This window comes from Ceratina calcarata, unplaced genomic scaffold, assembly GCF_001652005.2.
Source record: "Ceratina calcarata isolate Rehan_Ccalc_2016 unplaced genomic scaffold, ASM165200v1 scaffold78.2, whole genome shotgun sequence".
Classification (NCBI taxonomy): Eukaryota; Metazoa; Arthropoda; class Insecta; order Hymenoptera; family Apidae; genus Ceratina; species Ceratina calcarata.
In genome coordinates this window covers 2,681,526-2,700,097 of record NW_017179105.1, presented here as the reverse complement: position 1 = coordinate 2,700,097, position 18,572 = coordinate 2,681,526, and the positions used below count along the sequence as shown (strand labels likewise).

Genomic DNA, 18,572 nt, shown 5'->3' with positions numbered 1-18,572 from the left:
GAATATAATATGGAATTCTAATGTCTAACGAAAAGCGGCCAGCAACCACGGTTCTGCGATACAAAACGTAAATTTTGCCTCGATCGAATCGCAAAGACGTTCAGACATCCCCAGCAACGTAATTTAATCAGAACTTATCGATAATAGACGCATTTGTTCACTACAACGACCGTAGTAAAAATTGGTCGAGGGGAAAAGGGGCGATCGTCCGAAATCCGAGGGAAATTTCAAGGATCGCGTAAAAATTGATTCGACGCCGGCACGCGGTGCGAGTACGCTTGCGCGTCGTCATGTGGAAAGCTCGAGTCGCTCTCTCGGTCCTTGTCGGCCGTAGCCGCGATCCTCGGTTCCGGCGGTGTCGCCTACCTCGGGCTCAGTGAGCCGATGTGTGAGCGCCGCGACGCCCAAGAGCAACCCCGACGTCAAGCGTCGCCGACGTGGGTTTTACGATAGGACACGTTCTTATTTCTTTCGTCCTGCTCGTCGTCGTCGTCGTCGCCGCCGCCGCCGTTGTTTCTCGTTCCGCCGCCCTCGTCGTCGTCTTCCTAAGTTGCCCTTTTTTCGATCGGCCATCGTGCGGTGGCGCACGCGGCTAACACATCGCCGATCGGTTTGGTGCGCGACGCTAGGGAGTCAGAGAGAGACAGAGAAACGCGTACGGTACACGTACACACGAACCACCCTTCGCCTGTCCCTCTCTCTTCTTCAACATCGCTCTCGCCCCCTCTCGGTCTTCATCGCCTCGGGTGTTTCTCTCTCCCTCTCTTTCTCTCTCACTCTCTCTATCTCGGCAAACTCGCATGTTCGTTCCCTCGACGCATCATCGTTCCCCGTTGTCGCCGCTGCTGCTGTCCTTCCAATCGGTGGTTCACGTGTTCCCCCGGATGCATTTTGAAACGGGTCTCCTTTGTCCATCGTCTATCGGTCACTCATTTCTCGAGCGAGGTACGTCCATGCAAAAGAAGGGGGATGCTCGAGGACAGGATCGGCGATGAACCAGCGGCACCAAGGCGAATGACATAACGCGCACGGGTACATATTCGCTTAATACGCATCGATTTGTTCTTCGTAGCCTTGCGAGAGGTTCGATCCGTGAAATCCATCGACGACGTTAGAGTTTCGCCGTGAACAGGACCCGCTGCCCTTTTTGACTCCTCGAAACGCGTCGCCACTGTCTTTTCTCGTGTCTATTCGTCCTTGCTCCCTTGTATTTCTGTCCGTTGTCCCGGGTGGAGTTCTCGGAAAACGGAGATACTCGTCGGTACGGATGGTTGGGAAACATGGGGTGACGCTTTGTGAGTACGAGCGAAAAGGGGACGGTGAGAGCGAGAGGAAACGTGCTGTGCCAGAGTGCGCGAGTGAGTAATGAGACAGGGGTAGGGTGGTACCAAACGGAAGAAGGGGTACGAGGTTGGTTTGTATGGGACAGAAAGGGTGCATGACACGGGTGAACGAGGACAGCGACGCGACGACGCTTTTTTACCAGAGCTTACTCGTCTAACTTTCAAGGAGAGATCGTCGGTCACAATGTCTCGAATTTCGAATCGGACAATCGATCGACGAGTGCGCATGGATTAGCGTTTGAAGAGCATTCGGTGAATTACTAATTAGCACCCCGCGTTCGAATCGAAGAACGATCGACGATAACCAGCTTATTTCTTTCCTGCTTCGCATTGTGGCCTCGAGCACGTAGCTAGTCGGTCACAATGTCGAGTAAGGTTTTGATTCAGGTCTGACCTGTTGATTCTGCAGAAAACGGTTGTCGTTATGCGAGGCATGCACGTTTAGTAATTTACCTGATGCTATCAATCGGAGGGGTATGCATGCTGTACATACATATAGCTGCTGTCGTACACGGTTTATATACATCAGTATGCTTAAGCCTGGTTCGACCACGAGAGACACGCTTAGTTTTATCGAACCGGGCAGGATGTATACTATAATTAAATGTTTTTAGTCCATTAGCATCTCCCGTTAATTAGTAGTTACCGTACACGGCCTTTTACGAGAAACCACTTTACGTATTAAAAAAGAAATGTTCGATATTTTCTACTTCTTCGCGTCGACGTACAATAATGGGATCCGGTAAAATCGTGGAATGAAGCTCCACGTAATTATACTCTAATCCGGAGTCGTGAAATACAGAATTTTCCTCGTTAATATTTAAATTCCGAATGCCCGTTCTATTCTTATCGTAGCATTAAAAAACACGAGGAAAATGCGTCTTCGGAAGCTCAAGGCTGTAAGCTTACGAGCTATTTTTAGAACAAATACGTCTGTTGCTCTGTGGTCGATTTACAAGTTTTGCTTCAGGTTCGTACAGGTACTTGCATGCTTTAAAAAAATCTCGAATATGTCAGCGTGAATAGAAATCTGGTTAAAACCGTATGAATTAATTGCTTCAATAAACGGTTGAAACGCTACCATCCCACGAAATACTATTATCCGACTACGCAATACCTTAATTACCTTGAATAGCTCCTACCCAAGAGCTCGCGATAATCGGTTAATACGATATGACGCGATATAAATTCCTGTTGATCGCCAGGTAGACAATGAACGGTTCTTTTCATCTTCCAAATGAGCGAGTTTCAGCAGTAGATTAAATGGTATGTACGTGGCTTGCATGCGGGAATGAAGACGCGCGATAAAACACGCGAGGAATCTCGTTGAACTTCTTCTTATTCACTATCGACATAGCTAGTGTTCGAACCAGTGAACCGATTGGTCACCCGTTCCTATCTCGTTTGTGACAGGAACATTGCCACGGAGGGAATTGAAACTCGTAATTCTGTGCCACGGGATTAACGCGTAAACGATGAAAGCTCGTTGAAATCTAAATTCGTGGATAGAAGAGAAATTTCGTTGCCGGACGTACATCTGTATGGTGAGTCCTCCAAAAATTGTTGTTGGTATCGATGTTGTCGCTTTAGAGTTAGTCGTTGTTAGAAATTAAGAATTATCGTTATTCGTTAGCGAGAGAAGGTGTCGGTGTTTATTGTTCGTGTTCGTTGTCGAATAGAAAAATGATCTGCATGCATCGATGTTCTCTTCGTTTTTGCCCGTTTCAGTGGAGAACTCGTTCTACGGTGAATGACATTGTCAAATGCGGTGGAAGCCGGTCGATACAGCGTAATCGATTGATCCGCAACGTGTTTCCGTACACTTTGCCGCGGTTTGTAATTCATTTATCAGCGGCAAAGGTTTGCAAATATTGTATATAGCACCCACGCGGGCAGACTTTGTTTCGTAACAAATTTGTCGCAACGTTTGGTACTTAATGCACGCTTTATCGGTTTAGCGAGCTTCGCAATCAAATTCGGATTGTATATATTTCGCTTTCTATGTATGCTGTCATATTCTCGTCATTCGGACGACTGTTCAATTAAGAGGAAGCAGAGTTTTATCTCCTCGCGTCGCGAACGTCGACCCGAGGATAGAATAATTTTTCGCGTAAAATGACTAAGGCGATCGACGCCCACTTCCAAGTTCCTTGGAGAGTTGTTAACACAGTTCGATCGTTCAGGATCCGTAACGTTTAGAACTGTTAAAAGCTCGCAGATAACTTTCAGGATGAAACTTTTTACAACGCTGGAGTGGCTCGAGTTTACGAATAACAAACGTCGTACAGTCGTTATAAATTGCGGTAACGGTTACCGAAGTTCGAAACTTTGGATACTTTCAACTATACTACGACAGTTCATTACGCGAGGAGACAATGACGTACAAAATATAGACTGTCGCGTTTCAAATAAAAAGACGAGTAACGACCGCGTGTCGAATAACTAAAATACTTAAGGGAGAAGAGTAGACACTATTGAAAGTCGATTGTACAAACTCGGTAGGCCTCGCCACGTTCTTCGACACTGCATATAATTACACATACTACTTCGTCGTGTTAAATTGATTCCCGAACTTCGCAGACAGCGATAGTCATTCGGCAGATACGAATAAAGCGAATATTGATTTTGAATCTAACCCCACAGTTGTCTCGCAATTTCTAAAACGTTTCCAATTCCACTTCCTACTTCGTCGGGTAATAAAACTTGGCTAGCAATTACGCAAAGGGATTCCCTTTTTATGTTCAATGTTCGTAAGGTATCGGGCTGGAGCTTTATTTCATCCCGGCTATTGATCACTCGAACGTATAGTGTCCATTGTAATACGGTAGAGATCAAAGGAAATGATAGGCGTTCAAGCAAAAGCTGATTACATTTCTGCGCTTTCATCTGAGATGCTTGATTAATAAACGGAGTGTGTAATACCTCTCCCGTGGCCGGATTTATCGAAAACTGGTTAACTGCCACGGAAACTAATATAATAATTATTACACACCGAAATTATTAGGAAGAATTACGAGGAACGATTCGGTTACGAAACACGTTTATATAATAAATTCTGAGTAATATTAAACCGATGAGATTTTGTATGGGTTTTGTTCTTGTCCCAGTATAAAGTTTCTGATCGCCTCACATCTCGCGAGACCCGCTTCTTTGTATTTTTTAAGTCAACCCGTATTCAAATGCCACGCCATGACATAAAGGGCTATAGACATCTGAGCCCCGCGTGAGCTACGTAAATGGATACGGATTCCTCGACTTCACGTCGGTTTTACCGAGGTAACGACAGAATGTGTCAGTGCGTTCGTACCTCGTTCGCTTCATTACTTTTCACTCTTCATTAAATATATGTCGAATACACGAATTCGTTAAACCGGTCGCTGGTAAATGGCCAATCGTTCGAATTAAATGTCGGCTTCATACGCTGTTTCGTCTGTATATAACTTCTGTCTCATGCCAATATCGAACTAATTGCTAATGATTAAACTGATTGCTAATGGTAAATTCTCTTCATGCATATCTCCCCGTAGTAAATAAAAATGCATTGGTTTGAACCGAACGTGAGGTTCATACTAGCTTATATACTAATTATAATAATTATAGTACTAACTAAATAGCTATAGAAATTCTATGAAAAACTCACCATTTTTAAAGGCCGCGCCAGGCAAATCCGGTCGCACGTGGTCCATCAGCGAGCGATCTAACCTCAAATGCGCACTTCACATATCTACACGTTGTACACATACACAGTACACGTACATACACGATGATAAATCGGCCGCTGCAGTCGATATTTGTTTGGGCTAGCAACCGCTTCACTCTCTAAATATTCACCGACAATCGTTGCTCTTTCACATGGCACCGATCCGCCGGGAACCGTTTTCATTCGTAAAATCACTTTCCCGTCCACGGTTATTTCGGGCGTCATTTTGGCCACCTTTCAGAGATCCGCGAGCACGCTTCGTTATTGGTTTAGTCGCGAGGAAAGATTCTTTAAAGAGTTCCGTTCGAAGGACGTTCGCCGCTTAAAGGCGATAGAACCGAATAGCCACCGCGATCCACCTCGGAGAATCCGCGTACGACTTTCGCGAGCTTCCTTCATTCTTCCGTTTCGCCGACGCGATCGGAACTCTTTATCGCCCGTATAACAATCGATAAGATCCACTCCCAATGACGGCGGTGCTTCTTGAACGAGAGGTTAGGTACCGTCGTGACTGCAATTTTGTTGCCGCGTGAATCCGGAAACGAAGGCCACGGTTTCTGCGTGAAAGCGTAACGCGCCAGCCGAGGTTGCATGACGTGGAACGAAAATCCAGGAACATCCGAGAGTCCGTGACAATGACCAACCGATCGAACGCTTCGCTGTTCATCTCGCGAGCAACACTACTTTAATAATTGACTCGCGACGGTCGCGACTCGCGCCCAGGGCCACTAATACCAAGGACCAGACTGCGTGTAACCATTTACGTATGAACTCGATCACTGCTTTTGTCACGACGCGACTCGACGGTTCGTTTTCTCTTCTTTTTTTTTTCACGAACGATCCAACGTTCGAGCGTCACTATCCGTTAGTCACTGGTCCCAAACAAGTGCAACGCGTACAATGATGATACGCCCTCATAACGCTACGACAGTGTTTCTCACGTCCGTTTCACACCGATCGAAAGCTCGTATAGCTCGTAATGAGTAAGGAAAATGGAATGTCTCTGCGGTCATAGCCAGCTTATCTGTTTGCCCAGTCCGTTTCTCGTCCTCCCCTATCTGCAATCAAAAGAATATTGTGTTACGGATTCGTAGCACCGTAAACGTCGTTCCAGTGGAGATGAAATTATGGTGGAAATGGTTCGATATAATCCGTTCGAGATGTAAAGCAGGATTTCTCCTTTCTACTACAGTTAAAACGTAACTAAAATCAGATTACTTGGGGATTATAATAGATTATCATTTTCAGACATTCGTTATTCGTAATTTACATGAGCAAATTTCGTGCACAAAGCGAATCACACGCCAATCCTTCTAACGACCTCGGAAACATGATTTCGCAGTCAGCTTTAAATAATCGCTATTAAAAAACTACGAGAACTCGCGTCTCGCCGATGTTAGCCAGAAAAACAAGTACTTCCATTTGTACGCGGTATCGGTTTCTTTCCCTATTTTCTACGCGGCATCGGTTGCCCGTTTCGCTGTTGTCTATTTTTATCTTACTGCTACTACTGCAACGGAAAATGCTCACGGGCACCGGCGAGGAAAAGGACTGAATGGTACAATTGACTATAAAAGCTAAGCACGCAGGATTATACTCTGGTAAAAATTTTCAGCGTAATCTGGTCTCGATGGAAGCAAGAAAGGCAGAAAGGAAGTTGCACGTCCGGAAATTTCCGGGTCGCGGGGCCAAGGAAGTTTCAACTATTTTCTTCCCAAAGTGCTGCGTCTACACGATAAATCGCGAGATAAAAAATGTCGTCTCTAATAATATAATTAAAAAGATAGACTTCTTGTCTCTCGGTCATCCGATTGTTTTAAGTAATGCATAAACCTGCCATTCAGCGTATTTCATTAAAATTCTATGACAAGACCGAACGATGCTTGACCCCGCAAGGTAATTGATCAGTACGACGCGATGCTCGAGTTCAGAGGACTTCTCCTTCGAGAGGAGCTTTATAAAACGTACTTGACATTTTACCCACGTATTTCTGTAAATATTAATTACGCCACGTTACGCGTTCCGCCTATTAAAATTATTTTACAATAACGTAGACCGGAACTTAGTCAGCCGGAAAAAGTTCCGGATGGTAAGTCTAGAAAAGTACGGTTGTTGGTTCCTTAAGATTTTGTTACGCGATACTGCGTCATGTTTATAGGGAAACAGTCCGTAAGCAGAAGTTTGAATACCAGTTTTAAGCCTCTACCGAGAAAAGTATAATCCTCGCAGATATGCGAGAGACATTTCCCTAAGACCCGACCGGCTTATATCGTTACGTACGTGTCGTTCGCACAGAAGAAACTCTAATAATCCGATGTTTACTAAATTTTCCTTCTTAACTTTTCCCCGAACTGTCATGTACAACCAGGTTCTCGTGTTACCGTTCCATTGGGTTTTTCTCCCCAGCAGCATCCTTCGAGTTCCCCACATGTATTCGCGCATCTTGCTTCCGACGAACACGGGGATAAGTTTCCTCGGCACCGGAGCAACAACAGAGAAGTAGTAAAGACATTTGGCCAAAGCCCAGAGCGGTACGCGTACAATGCGCCTCCGCGTAATAAACAAGCACGCCGCAAGTGCAAGCCGGATGCTTATTGTTTGTAGATACCGTCAAACCTGTTTCGTAGATAACGTACATCCCACGGAAAATTCTTTATCCTATTTCCCAGGAACGTGTCACGTTATTTATTCATCGAACCACCGCCGGCGCGAGACCCGAGGTCAGGGAAACGGAACGTAGAATTTTGAGAAGTAAACATGCTGAAAAAGAAATGTAGAAAATTCATGGGAAATTCATTATTCATAATCGTGACACGTGTCTGGTTCTTTCTCGGGGATAAAGAACACAAACTAAAACAGGCGTAAGCCTAAGCAACCCCTAGAGCTACCACATGGCCAGAACTTCAGGACTTTTTAATAGTTCTTGGAGTAAGTATGTAAACAACGATGACTAGGCGGGAGAGATCTAAAAAGATTTCTGTAGTCCCAAGTAAACCCCTGGCGAGATATAATTTTGTCTACGTGTTTTTTTTTTTTCGTAAAAACGTGATGCTGTATAGCACCCTACATGTAAATTCGACTTTAATTCCTTTCGGTTCTCTGGTAACCACGTTCCACGGCCTCTTTTGATATACGTATGCATATTCAGAAACCTGATTTCCTAGGACGGATATTGCAAACATTTTCCATACACGTGTTACCTCTTACCGTGCCTGTCTCAGTTGATTACATCAACCGGTTACGTAAAGAACCATTGTCATCGTGCAACAGTAAGTGATACAATGAATTTTTCGCTGCCAAGTTAATTCGAACATCTTATTAATCTTAGAAGAAGAATTTAATCTCTAACCAGCATTATTAAATCTCCTTACAATCGGGATTTCCGTTTCATCCCGATTTTAATCCAGCCTCGCGTTTCCTTCTTTCTCTCTGGTTTTACTCTAGACTCTAGACGTCTGTACTCCGTTTCTCCAATTCAAATTATTACTGTTCCATCTCACTGACTCCCTTTCCATGTATCATTGTGAATTAAATTCCTATTACGTAAGAAGCGATTCACGGAAGGCTGCGGTCCTATTTCGTAGCAATCCCAAAGTAATTGAGGCGCAACAATTTCACTCATTCATTGATTTTCACCAACAATTTTAATCACGATAATCGGGCAAGCATTTTTCGCTCGGCTCGACGTTCATTGAACGAATACTTTGGGTTCCATTCTCCAAACAGCCAGACATACTCTCGCATCGTCGACTGGACCGCCGATCCACTTTTTGTTTTGTTCAGTCCTGCACTTAGCCCCTGCCGAGCAAACGCTCTTTGGAACGTACTTTCGCAACTTGCACCTGGTCCATTTTTTTTAATTACAGGGATCCTCAAACCACGTTTTCTCCAAAAATCTGACGTACTATATGTATAATAATGCAGTACTTCTTCTCATATTTATTATAATATTCACGAAACAGACGTAAGGAGTATCTTATACTTTTAAGTGTACAATAATGAAAACGTTGAACGTAGTCTGGTTCCTTTATCTACGGATTTTCTCTTTAAACGTGGGACGATTCCTGTTCATCCAGCGATGCGGCTAAGGTTGGGGGGAAGGTAACGGAAAGAGTTTACTCTTTTCTTTTTATTGTACGATCGACAAGGTGGAAGGCCACTTTTCTGCCAACTCGAAAGTTTCGAGAGGGGAACGAATGCTTGAGAAACTCTGCGGGAATCGCCAGTTTTCTGTATGACCATCGTCTGCACGCGTCTATCCAAATTAGACGGGCTAACGGACAGTTAAAGGGTTTAACGCTTAACTGGGAAAGTTCCGAGGCGTCTTCCCCTACATCCTTTTTTCGCCTTGACTAATCAGCCTTCTGGCTGATGAATTTTCGTCGTTTTTCCCTTTGGACAGCCACGAGTTTTAATGAATTTTTTATGTAGATTTTTTCATACGACGTACAGTTAGTTGGCGTACGGTCTGCTAGTTGCCGTTCCATCATAAGTTCCCGCTTTATATATTGTTCGCCGAGTTTATCCATCGACTTCTTCGAGCTTTCTCCAAGAGTGTTTCTTGCTTCGCGTCGTCGGTATCGATCGATATCTCGCCGAGTCATCAATTTAATTTAATTGAGAAACGGGGGTAAAAAATTCTAGATGATGTCGCGTGCTCGTCGCGGGTGATCGGTCGATGTAATTGGAATATAACGCGGTGCAGTTCTGACGCTGAACAATCTCCGGGGGTAGACATTTGAATTGCAAAATATCCCGTTCGTATTAGCCGTGATTTGCAATGGTTCCGCGTGAAAAATATTTCAGGCGTGCAGGTGTCGGGTAACGCGGATACGAAACGCATCGATCACGTCATTTCCATGCACGAACCGCGGTGGCTAGAAAAATTTTTGACTCGATGAAAAAGTATTCGGGAGCGTATATAATTAACAGGATATCTTATGAAATTTCAAGTTCCCTTTGACTGCAAACGATCCTTTAGGAGAAGGCTAAAATTAAATTGTCTCCTCCTTGAGGTAAACAACGTCCCCTTTCAAACGTCGCTATTAAAATATTCGTGAGATAAGGCAAGCGCTTTACACGAAGTAAGTTCTCAAAGATCTATCTATATAAATTATGAAATCTGCAGTCTTTAAAATATCTTTTCTATGTAGGTTAAAAAGATGAGTTCTAATCCTATCACAATTCCATCATTTTCTCGAAGCCGTCATTTTAAAAATTCAGAACTGTATAAATCCTGTTTGTAACTTCCATCTAGAGGTAAAATTTGATTCGATCTAAGTATATACATATTATACGATTTGCATCGTGTCTGCGCATGCATCCGTTACAGCGCTACCGCCAGTCTTACCGAAATGCCACTGAAATGCTGGGTTATTTACTAAATACCGGTATGTACGTGTATACACGAACGGTGTATTCGTTTTAGTGGAAATTTGGGTTGGATATAGCTGCACGAGACGAGGCCTTTTGTACAGCGATCTAATTCCTAAAGGGCAATTTCACTTAGGTACATCGTTTATAACAGTGAGCGAGGGCCAGCGTTTCCTTCCATCCCTCTCGTGCAGACTTTAGCAATTTCAGAAGAGTCGTTCACGCAAATCACACCGTATAGCGCGTCCTATTCGCATTTTAATAACAGCATTTCGCTTCGAGTTATGCGACTCAGTTATTTATCTACGAATTCCGTATATAAATTCTTGTCTTATAATTTCTTCGGGCGCCGCGACTCAAGATTCTACGGCGTACGAGTCACTCACAGTGAAAATAACAGGTTTCAAACGATCGTCTAGATAAAATGTAAATTAATGACGGAACACCCAAATGACCGAGGGAAAAGGGAAAGGCGGTTAAAAAAATTTCCAGCGTGTTTCATTTCCGGCGGTTCGAGTGGAGAAGAAAATACTGAGAAAGAAAGTGAGGGAAGGAAGCATAAATAACCCGGGGATATTTGAAGGGATGTCCGATGCACAATGGGAACAGCCTAGTGGACACTTAGCTGTGCATCGCATGCGACGGCGAAGAACCATCGGCAGCGGAAATAAAACCGTCTCGGTAGTGCATACTCGACGTATTGTCAGACACATGTTTCCACGACGAGGATTCCTGATATATATTTCTAATCCTCGACCGAGGAACAGTTCGCGTCTCGACGTTGTTCCTGTTCGTCACCCGGCAACGGGCTGGAAACTTCCCTCAGTGACAATTTGACGCATTCTTAAACTCAAGGCGAGACACGGTCTGCCGCGCGAACATGAGTTCACGTCACGATTTTAAATTTCTCTTTTAACCAGGAAGAGAGAAATTCGGCGTGGCAGCGGCGGAAATAAATTCGAGGACGCGACCAGCTATTCCAATTTTACGGTGCACCTGTTTTTAAGGTCATCATTTTAGGAATAATTTGTTCCCTCGATCCGAGAAAAAGAATCCCAGTTTCGATTTTTACGCGTTGCGCAAGCGGGCTACGTACTCGCATTATTCTTCTCCAGTTAGTGACCAACAGAATGGAAACAGCCTTCGTGACAATTTGACGCGTTCACCGGGACTACTCGGCTTTCGCTGCCTCCTTCAAGCTCGGCGTGAAACACGAGAACACAGGCCCTGGATTCTCTCTCTCTCTCTCTCTCTCTCTCTCTTTCCTTGTAACTTCGCCGCGAACAACTACTGACTTTCTTTGAACACTATCCGGCCGGGTCGAGCCGCTCTGAAGTAGAAATCCATTGTGTGTCCTCCTTTTACCACTTGGTCTTGTTTTTCGATTTACAGCGTCTGTCAGCGCACGCCCTGGCGTCTCTCCTCTTTCTGCTTTTTTCTGGAACTCGTCCCTGTCTGTCCGTCGACGTTAATTGAATTTACGATATGTCGAACGAAACAAATATCTGGATAATCGTGAGGAGTACAGTTCTTCTCGCTGCTTCTTCATTTTAAGCAGAACTCGGAACGGCATAATTTGTAATAAGTCAAGCGCTTAGTAGTCAGCGATGAAAAGTGCGAGCAGTTAATTCAAGAGACACTCGACTCGAATGTCTGAGGCGACTTAGTTTGCGAGTCGGAGCAATAAGAACAAAACCTTGCAATACAAGTTCCAGTATATTAAGAATTTTTCTCGTTTCTAGGTATTACATGTAAAAATAGCAATTCTACGTGTTGCAATTTAATTGCGATGCTTATCCGTTACTTTGTGCATCGAAGTGGAACGAGAAATCGTGTGCAATGGACAGGTAAGAAACGATTATTTGCAAATCAGGCCGGGGCCGATAGATTGGCAGTCACGCGAGGTGCGAGGGAGTAATTGTCTAAAGTACAACGTGAGACTCGAGGCGACGTAAAAGAAACGAACCGAAGAGTTGTACAAAAGGAAAGGTTCGGGTTTAATGGTGGGACACGGTTGAGGGCCAAAGGTACATCCTGCATGAGAAAATAAATTGTCTTCCTAATTGTAAATCCACATACTTTTTCGAGTATAATGATTATCAGCAACAGTGAAATTAATGCCAATGATATTTTGCTAATACAGTTTTTCCCCTTGATTACCTATAAAATGTTTTCCCTATTAAGTACTCTACGTGTATGGTAAAAGACTTACCACACAGAGGCGATAGCAAATTGCTTGCGTGATTAGAATGGAAAATTGCAAATGTATTCTTGAAAGGTTGCGGTCCTGTGTTAACCCATACTAGACAGGGTTCGGAACGGCTCTATCCACCCTTTCAGGCTACCCCATCTCAAGTATAACAGAGAAATGCTAACAAGCTTCACGCTGAGCTCATCGCTCGTCTTATATTGATTTTACAATAATTAGCCCCTTTTAGAGTCGATCTATTCATTTCATATTTTACTAGCTCGAAACTGCAACTCACTTTGTCAAAACATTTGCTTTGACAATTAAAAAAATATTTCCGATAAGTTTCGCTTGAGAAATTGTTCAGAACTGTTAGATGCCATTCCGTTTGAAAGACGATGGACTGTTACTGTCTGCGAGGGACTCAGGTAGTTCAAAGACCATTCTTTAGAAAAAGAATTTAGAAAAAGAATTCTAAAACTTTAACAAAGATTCCGTTCCCGACGGAACAGTGACTTAGTACTGCTCGATACAAAGCACGGTTCAATATTCGCCTGAGCTTCTGTCAAAGAGATTTCCACACCAAGGATTCTGCATATTTCTAAGAAAATTCAATCTGCTGTTCTAAGAAAGTTCCATGTCACAATGTTTGAACAACGAATGAAATATTCGTCTGAAGCACATTTTTTAAACGTTCTACTTCGCATAAAAATCCGCTGGTCTTTTCATCAGACTTTTATGAACGTAATTTCGAATTCAATTTCCTCGATTTTATATTCGCTCGATCGAAGGTTTCCCAACTTTTCTAGATGACTCATTGTCTCCCTAGGCCGGTCTTAATTCCGAGGAGCGCACCTGTATTCCCTGGTTCCCGGTAATTGGCCATTCACTACGGCCTCGGTGTTCGAACAGGATAACCCTTGTCTAGCGCGAAATGGGTCCCGCGATAGTTAGACCGAGATACCTGTTAAGGATAGACCGGGTCGCGGAACATCGGCTCGGCTTATCGTTTCCGATCGATCTATCCCGGTGTGCCAGTCCTCGTTACACGGGACCTTAGTGAGCAAGCAGTCGTTTCCGAGCCCGTTTCAGATGCAAATCTTGACCGGCTATGTTACGTCGGTCCTTCAGTCCTGCACTGTTACGATCGTTACACCCATTCCACCACCCATCAGGGTGTACAGTTACACGCGAGTATGCGCACCAAAAATCGATCAATTACTCGGCTGTAATTATTTCATTATTCAGTCTGTTAATTATCGTCCAACATCGCCAATCTTTTATGATACCGACGTTTTTTCGTTTGATCGAAAGACATCCAGGAGAAGGCAAATAGCAATTACAGGCTCGACGAATAATTCCCCATAGAATCAGCAAGCTCAAACGATGTTTGCCGCGATGCGAAGTTCAATCACGACTGATTTAATTACGAACGCACATGAGAGCGTGCATCGAATGCCTATCATTACCGGGCCGACCGTAACGATCCAATCGTATCTACCCCACCTCCCGGGTTCGAAGCGGTTTTAAACCGGCCGCCCCGGCCCCGAATCGACGTCGTAAACCTCGACCGACTTCGACACCCCCAGCCAAGCCTTCCGACCCGGAAACAATCGCCGCCTCGTTCGCTCGATTCTTTTTTCTTTCACCCTGGGGGAAAAAAATATTGCCTGACGCGTATCCTGCGTACCGGTATACTAGTTTATTTCTCAACCTGGTTGTAACTCGTCGACGAACAACAGAGGATATATCTTTGCGGAACAAGGCGTTTGCTCGAAAGCAAGTATATATCAAGCGAACAGATTTAACATGGAACGCGATGTGACGACTTGTTTCCTCGCGTAAAAGGTTCTGGTCTAACGTAATAATGCAGGGACGAGCCAATGGAATTGTTTCAGATTTGTAAACAAGTGAAGCTTTACAGGAAATTAAAGAGTAAAACGATGCATTTCCATGCACAATGCATCGGACGGTAGACGTGTACGTACGTATGTATAATACATACATCGGTATTCGTGGGTCCCACGCATCATTAAGGTTTGATTTACATTGCAACAACAATCACGCTTCGATCACGGGCCTAGAATTATTATTCAACGGCTTCCAAATAGAAACCCCTAACATCGATCGGACTTCGCAATCGCGTCGAATGCCGGCAGGTAGTTATGCTCGTTCGCCACGATTCGGTACACAGTGAAAATCGAACGAAATTTCTGGGAATAGTTGCGTGCGTAACATGTTCAAATTTTCCGAGAACGAAGCCGGACAATGGTATTTTCTCGTTTCCGACTATCTAATTACCGGTTTCCATTCAGGTCGATTGGTTACCGCAATTTCAGTTTCATATCTTTTGTCTTAATGTGCACAATACATTTACCGCATTGATTCCGGAATTCCTGACGCGTTTCAATCACCGTTGATATAATCAAGAGTTGCCACTTGATACGAATTCAAATTCTAAATCCGATAGCTTTACTCACACTAACGAAATTTGATGTGATAAAATTATTTGAAAACCAATTTATGATAATTGAACCGTGGATATTGATGCATTTATTTTTATCCAATATTTATAAATTCTTTTTCCCAGTAAACGCAATAAATGGAACAGTAGCAATCACTTAAACAAATTATGCCATGTTCCTGGAAGCATAACTTGATATAGTGAAACTGCGTGGCGCCGTACAATTTGCATTTGACCTCGTAGATTTTTAAAAGAAGAAGCGTTTCCCGCCTCCGTGGCACGGAAGGAACGAATCTAACTTTTAAGAAATTCGTTTCCCTCGTGAAAACTCGTTACAATAATTCTCTACCCCCGGTTTCAGATAAACCAGACGAAAATTACAACCGTTCGATTGAATTCGTACGCGCCACGAGCTTTCGGTACATAGTTTCCAACTTCCGGGTCGTAGATCTTTCTTAGCAGAATCCCTGGTCAAACTTTTCCAAGCAACACACCCGACTGGCTTTCGAGGCAGTGTCTTCGAGAAAAACAAAGTTGATAATTCTTCGGTAAACGAAATCTCAAACGTATTCTTCCATTTATCAATACTGGCGTCGATAAATTGTGAAAAATCGGCGTTGTCACGCACGAGATTTCGACTTGAGCCAACGCAACGGCCGTCGATGCTGCGAGGCACGAGGCAGGAGGCGAGAGTTTGACGTTCGTTAAGCCGCCTCTGGTACGTATGCAAACGCGATTCGATTAACTTAATTATGGGAATCACGGAATCTGTTAGATCGGCGAGGACTTCGGTCTATTCAACGGGAACTCGGGCAAATCAAGTGAAAGCTTTGAGGGACGATCGGTGATGGAAACACGACGGTGTAAAATTTGCCGGCTTTTCGGTGCAGAGGGTGCAGGAAGCTGCCGCGGTGGTTAGTTACCCAGCAAAGCCTCCAATCGATACAGCCTCCCTTTTGCGTCCTACGCCCCCCGTTCGTTCGGGTGTGGTGGTACCCACCGCGCCGACTGCCGTCCTAGGACTACCTGTTAGATGTTCCAACATATGCCACGCGCGTGGATGTGAACGTGTGCTCGTTCGGTCGCTCGTCCACGATAAGGCTTCTTTCGACCTCGGATTCCCTGAGGAGGGCGTGGGACCTGGCAGCGTAAATTTTCACGCTAACCTTCTACCGCCCCTTCTATGTACCCCGAAATGGTTTCTACGACTCCCGTGGTTTTGGCGAGGTCATTCAAGAGAACCCTGGATACTTGCCTGGCTCGAATCTACATTTCATCATATACGTTATACCAGCTGGATCGATGCGAAGCCGATATTGTCTGTTTATTGATTTTACTATAGAGAATGCATTTCTTTTGTGTAATGTAGCAATATAAATTAATGGGTCTAAATTTACACGTTGTACGATTTACAAATTATTTAATAGTCAATGCTATCGAATAAAATACAATAATCACTGCTCGTATAACCTTCAGAATACACAATAAACTACGTTTTATTTTGCAATTTAAAATACGACGCGATACGGTGTAAATTCGTTTCGGTTTTCATGTTTCCCTTTTTAATGGACATTTTCACCGGCAACAAATTTCGGCCCAATTTCAACGGCTCTTGATTGCTCACAGTACCCCCATGCGTTTCCCAATTTATCCCTCATACTATACAATAACATAGGAAGTCGACACTCGACCCTTCCAATTAACAGCAATATCGGCCAGCCTCGAAAACGTGGCCATCGGTATTTCCACTTGAACGCAGCAAAAATGTAATATCATCAAAAATCCAACCGGCCTCGTAATTTCAATTCCGCGCCATCGCATTCGCACAATGCAATATAATCGCGATTCGAGTTTTACGCGTCTACACGGTGAGTCAGTACGAACTATCCCAAATGAATATTTGGATAAAACAGTATTTCTGTACACTCCTAACATTTGATAGAATATTTCATTTACTGATGGAATAATAATGCGAAGCAATACAAATATAAACGAGTACAATTGCAATTATTATAATTATTTGCCGACTCGATTAATTGTATGAGCAATGCTCACTGATTCCAAATTTCGTTGTTTGAATGTCTATAATAAAATTAATAAGCAAAAGATGATTCCATTACCGATTCACTCTGTATATTTCGAACCAGCCGGAGGCAATGAACACGCGTGTGCGCGAGCATTAATTACTTCTGGCGAAGGGCGATTTTTGAATTGCTAGCCTGCCGCACGGAATGGATTTCATTGCGACGCAACAGTCGCGTGAAAAAGATATTGGAACAAAGGGCAATCGAGTAGCAATGCATATTTAAACGGTACGAAATATCAACGCGTCATTGAATCCGTTGGCTGAAACGATTCGATTACCGATCCACCTTTCAACATTGGTAATTGCACACTATTGCGCTGCGCAGGGATCTAATTTTCTCCTTAATCGATTCTACCCCGGCGCGACGCGTTAGATCGTTTTTAGGGGTTCGAATGTTTGCCGTGGAACCAGGCGGGCCAACTCATGTAACAATTAAATCTGTCGATTTAACGTGTAAATCAATTTGTATCGATGAATTCTTCATGGGATGAAACATGGATTTATACTGATTTTCACTCACAAGCAGACATATTTTAGATGCTTGCAAAAATGTTACATCTACATAATGGATTAAATTATTTTGGGGGCTTGAAATGTTTGCAGTAGCCAGGGAACCAGACAGGTAAATTTTCGTACCCATGGAATGTGTAACAATCTGATATGTAAATGAGTTCATGCTAATAAATTTTAATTGATTACCTATGTATGTGTACTTTACTGGATACATATTTTTGAGTATTAATTAAAGAATAAAATCTGCATAATGTTTGTAGAAGAACTACGTTAAAAGGTTTGGCATCATAAAACCGATGCATCATCGTTCCTGTGGTGAGATTACAAATTTTCTACCTCTGGTAAAAGGCACGAATTTTCATACACGACAAATGGTTAAACAGAGTTCATTTTAACAAAACGTTTAATTAAGTATGTACGGTTTCTGCTGTCCGAGTTAATCATTAGCGTTTTATTAATTAGGTACAATATTAAAATGTTAATTAACGCAAATATAATCAAGTCGGTCACGATTAAAATTAGTATCAATATTTGATTTTCGTTCCACGTAAATAGATCGTTAAATATTTCATGGCCCACGTAAATTTAGCACAAGTAAATAACGAATTGCGTCAATGCTTATCACGATCATTTATGTATTACTATTAGACAAATTCAATTTGCGACAAATTCAGATTGACATCAAACGCGACATTTAAATAGAAATTCCTTTCATCATTTAAACATCGTGGATGTTGTCTATATCTTTGTTATTTAAGGATGTATTGGCTATACAGTCAATCCCAAAAGTTTATGTACTTTAGAAAGACGCATTTCCTATAATTAAAAAGAAATCAGACGTCGGAAGAACAATACTAATAATAAATAGCTACGTGCTAAAAAGTATAGAAGGAAATATCCAATTA

General features: G+C 43.2%; 1 protein-coding gene across 11 annotated transcripts in view; it reads left to right on the top strand.

Annotated features, from left to right (window-relative positions):
* Window positions 1–314: 314 nt before the first annotated feature.
* Window positions 315–18,572, top strand: part of LOC108630748 (histamine H2 receptor) — a 76,226-nt gene continuing 57,968 nt past the window's right edge. For 2 of the 11 annotated variants that reach the window (XR_003389854.1, XM_026818207.1), the window contains exon 1: window positions 351–2,887. Coding sequence is in view for 1 of the 11 variants with exons in the window: in XM_026818206.1 (XP_026674007.1) it covers window positions 385–437 (53 nt within the window). In the remaining 10 variants the exon portion in view is untranslated. Of the gene's footprint in view, window positions 2,888–18,572 lie in introns of all 11 variants that reach the window. The other 9 variants (XM_026818212.1, XM_018034219.2, XM_018034216.2 and 6 more) reach the window with 9 other exon arrangements.